The following is a 4,227-nucleotide window of genomic DNA, read 5'->3' as shown; positions in this document are numbered from 1 at the left end:
ACACACACACAGAATATGTAGAATAAAAGTAAATTTTCATGGAGCCAAAGCCTCCAATACCACCAAATGGGTTTGGTGCGAAATCAGTGACAATGTTAAATGACTCAATAAACAGAAATGGTTGTGGAGTGCAGTTTTATTAAATAACACCTGGGAAAAAAATCTGAATTACCTTTCTGTTTTTATTATCAGATTTTGGTAACAAATTTGTGGCACTAACACTCATGAAATAGTGAGCTTCAGCTGAATTCTAATCAAAATTTCAGATTCTACCATATGTGAACCATATTTTTAAAAAACAACAAATATATATATATATATATATATACACACACATATATATATATACATGTATAATAAGTTTGTTGGACAGCTGTAGACAGCATGTTTAGTTGTACAGCGTCTGTATTTCTGTGCATGTCATTTTAGCTATGCATGAGTACTTATGTATATGTTTATCATGTGTATATTTAGTATGTACACTTAATATATCTTAAAGACAATATATACAGTTTAACTTAGATGTTTGTGCATAATTGAACAGTTTATAATTAGTTAAATGTATGTGTGTGTGTATATATATATATATGTATATATGCATGTGTTGGTGTATCTGTGTTTGTTCCCCCACCATCGCTTGACAACCAATGCTGGTGTGTTTACGTCCCCGTAACTTAGCGGTTCAGCAAAAGACCGATAGAATAAGTACTAGGCTTATAAAGAATAAGTCCTGGGGTCGATTTGCTCGACTAAAGGTGGTGCTGCAGCATGGCCGCAGTCAAATGACTGAAACAAGTAAAAGAGTGTATGTATATGTATATGTTTTAACTTATAAAATTATCACTGTGCTTAATTGCTTGCAATGTTTACATCACACTGCAGTCAACCATAGGTGTTCTTATTCCTGGATGACTTCTATCCAGAACTGGACTTGGTGTAGACATCCCGGAATAACACATCTAATGACAATTAGGGATTAAAGTGATCAAAAGTGCAGAGTAACGGCAAATATTTTTATATTAAATTTTAATATTGATATAAATATCAATATAAATGTAAATATTCATTTCAAATTTTGCCATAAGGCCAGCAATTTTGCAGGAAAGGAGTAAGTCAATTACATTGACACCAGTGCATAACTGGTACTTATTTTATCAACCACAAAAGGATGAAAGGCAAAGTCAACCCCGGCAGCATTTGAACTCAGGACTTGAAGTCAGATGAAACGCCACGAAGCATTTTGCCTGGCACGTTAATGATTCTTGCCTGCTTGATGGCTCATGAATGAATATCAATATTATTAATATTATATATTAAATGTAAATATTTTAAATATACACTCTGGAAAGGAGTCAATCCATCTTAATTGTATTCGTAACGATTCATCTCAGAACTATAGACATAAAATAAAGATGTATGCAATAATTTTTACTTCATTCCTGCCTGCATACTCTTCGTCTGGACAATTTCCCTTGCTATTTTCGAAATGTTCTTCGAGGTTGTGAAAGTGGGGGCTTGCTTTCTATGATTTCAGGCTCTCCCTGAGAATTACAAGAAGAATAAAAACACAAAGAAACAGTGAATGTTAAAAGGGAAGCATAAATGTATGTTTAATAGTTTAGTCATTAACATAATTAATAGGCTACATTGATGGAGATTTTATCGTTAAATATACTTATCAATGGATGAATGGTTCTATTGATCTGTGGAGAAAATGGTTTGTAATAGATTTAACAAGAATGCATCCACTCCAAGTAATATAAATATCGATGTAGATGGTAATATAATATTGATGCAGGTGAGTACTTCTCATATTGGGTGGTACCACCCCTGGGTTGGTGGGAGTTCAGTAGAAAATTTTATACAGGCACAAGAACAAAAGGAGATTCAAAGGGTCGTGGGGGGACTATAGATGCATCTGTACAGTGTGTTTTAGTCTTTTTCTCGAATTTAAAAATTAACTTCATATATATATATATATATATATATATATATATATATATATATATATATATATATATATATATATATAAAAATGTAATACTATGATAAACTGGTTGTGAGTTGCAATCACAACAATGTCAATAACCTCAGCATTAACAATGATAAAAAAAAACCAGTGAAATCTGAATAAGCAAATAAACAAAACTGAAAGAAATAAATCTGAAGTTTTCAGTACTCAGTAACCCAAGTAAATTTACTTTATCAAGGCACATGTCTAATTATTTAATAATTAACTCTGGATGAGTTGATTCTGGCATGAATTCCACTAAAAAAAAAACCCTGACAGACGAAATTAAATACCATAGGGTGTTTAGTCCATCTCCCAGCAATTCTGGTCATTTCAGAGCCTGGCTAATTGTAAAGAATATTAAATACTTACATGGTTGAAAGCGAGTGGTGATGCAAGCTTTTGTTGTTTCTTAGCTGGAGCACAACTGTTTGGACACGAAGACAACCATTTCACCTTTTTTTCTTGGGGCTGGTTTAGTGATGGCTTCGCTGTGCTCCCCTCGTCCATACCACTCTGTGCTGGTTGCGCAGATGTTGACACTAATGAGTTTGAGAAATTTATCCCGTGTTTACTGCCAGCTGGAGCAACTCTTTTCCCAGTTGTAGGGACAGAAGGAGCTGGGAGTTTCTGGAGATGCTTCTCTCTGACAAACTTCGTGTCCGGAAATTTATTGTCTGCTGATTGAAGTATCCTTTCTCCTCTTTGAGAAGTGGGACCAAACCGTGAATATGCATCACTGTTCACAACTGCCTGCTGTGGATTGTAGTTCTCAGAATGGTCAGGTCTTGGACTAAAGACAGAAAAGAAGCTGATGTCAAGAATATTTAATCCCTGATAACTCTGTTAATATTTCTGAAATGTATGGATGTGTGTATGTATGGATGTGTGTATGTATGTATGTGTATGCATGCATGCATGTATGTAGGTATGTACGTACGTTATTTCGTTCGTTCATTCGTACATACGTACGTATATACGTTCGTACGTTTGGACGTACGTGCGTACGTACGTACTTACGTACGTGCGTACGTACGTACGTACATTCGACCGTCGATCGTTCGTTCCTTTTTCGTGCATTCGTACGTACGTACCTACGTACGTTCTTTCGTTCTTTCGTTCGTTAATAGCTTCGTTCATTCGTACGTACTTACGTACGTTCGTTCGTGCGTACTTACGTTCGTTCTAAATTACCTACATTCGTACGTACGCTCGTTCGTTCGGTCGGTCAGTCGTACGTACCTATGTACGTACGTTCGTTCGTTCTTTCGTTCGTTCGTTCGTTCGTTCGTCCGTTTGTGCGTACGTTCGATCGTTCGTTCCTTCTTTCGTGCATTCGTACGTACGTACGTACGTTCGTTCGTACATACGTACGTATGTACATACGTTCGTTCTTTCGTTCGTTCATTCGTTCGTACGTACATTCGTTCGTACGTACGTTCTTTTGTTCGTTCGTTCCTTCGATCGTCCTTTCGTACGTACGTATGTACGCACGTGCGTTCGTTCTTTCGTTCGTTCGTTTGTTCTTACGTACGTACTTACGTTCGTTCGTTCATTAGTTCGTTCCTTCGTGCTTACGTACCTTCGTTCGTTCGTTCGTTCGTACGAACGTGCGTTCCTACATTCGATCTTGCGTTCATTCGTTCGTTCGATCGTACATAAGTAATTACGTACGTAAGTTCTTTCGTTCGTTCGTGCTTACGTACCTTCGTTCGTTCGTGCTTACGTACCTTCGTTCGCTCGTTTGTTCGTTCGTTCGTACGAACTTGCGTTCCTACGTTCGTTTCTTTCTTCGTACGTACGTACGTTCGTTCGTTTCTTCGTTCGTACGTACGGACGTTCGTTCGTTATATCCTTCGTTCGTATGTAAGTACGATCGTTCGTTCGTACTTAATTACGTACGTTCTTTCTTTCGTTCGTTCCTTCGATCGTTCGGGCGTTGGTTCGTTCGTACCTACGATCTTCGTACGAACTTACGTACGTTCGTTATTTCGTGCGTTCCTACTTCCGTTCGTTCGTTCGTTCGCATTTACGTACGAACATTCGAACTTCGTTCGTGAGATCGTTCGTTCGTTCGGTCCTTCGTTCGTTTGTTCGTTCGTATGTACGTACCTACGTGCGATCGTTCGTTCCTATGTACGTCCGTTCCTTCGATCGTTCGTTCGTTCGATCTTTCGTACGTACTTACGTACGTTCGTTATTTCGTACGTTCCTAC

General features: G+C 37.7%; 1 protein-coding gene across 3 annotated transcripts in view; it reads right to left on the bottom strand.

The window, feature by feature from the left end:
• Positions 1-118: 118 nt before the first annotated feature.
• LOC106871370 (probable cyclin-dependent serine/threonine-protein kinase DDB_G0292550) overlaps positions 119-4,227 on the bottom strand; it is a 92,334-nt gene continuing 88,225 nt past the window's right edge. For 2 of the 3 annotated variants that reach the window (XM_052976725.1, XM_052976727.1), the window contains 2 exons: positions 2,384-2,804; positions 119-1,541 (listed from right to left, as the gene is read on the bottom strand). In XM_052976725.1, coding sequence (XP_052832685.1) covers positions 1,476-1,541; positions 2,384-2,804 — 487 coding nt within the window. In that variant the 3' untranslated portion in view covers positions 119-1,475. The remainder of the gene's footprint in view (positions 1,542-2,383; positions 2,805-4,227) is intronic. The other variant, XM_052976728.1, reaches the window with a different exon arrangement.

This window comes from Octopus bimaculoides, chromosome 25 (genome assembly GCF_001194135.2).
Source record: "Octopus bimaculoides isolate UCB-OBI-ISO-001 chromosome 25, ASM119413v2, whole genome shotgun sequence".
Taxonomy (NCBI): Eukaryota; Metazoa; Mollusca; class Cephalopoda; order Octopoda; family Octopodidae; genus Octopus; species Octopus bimaculoides.
This window is presented reverse-complemented; position numbering and strand designations above follow the sequence as displayed.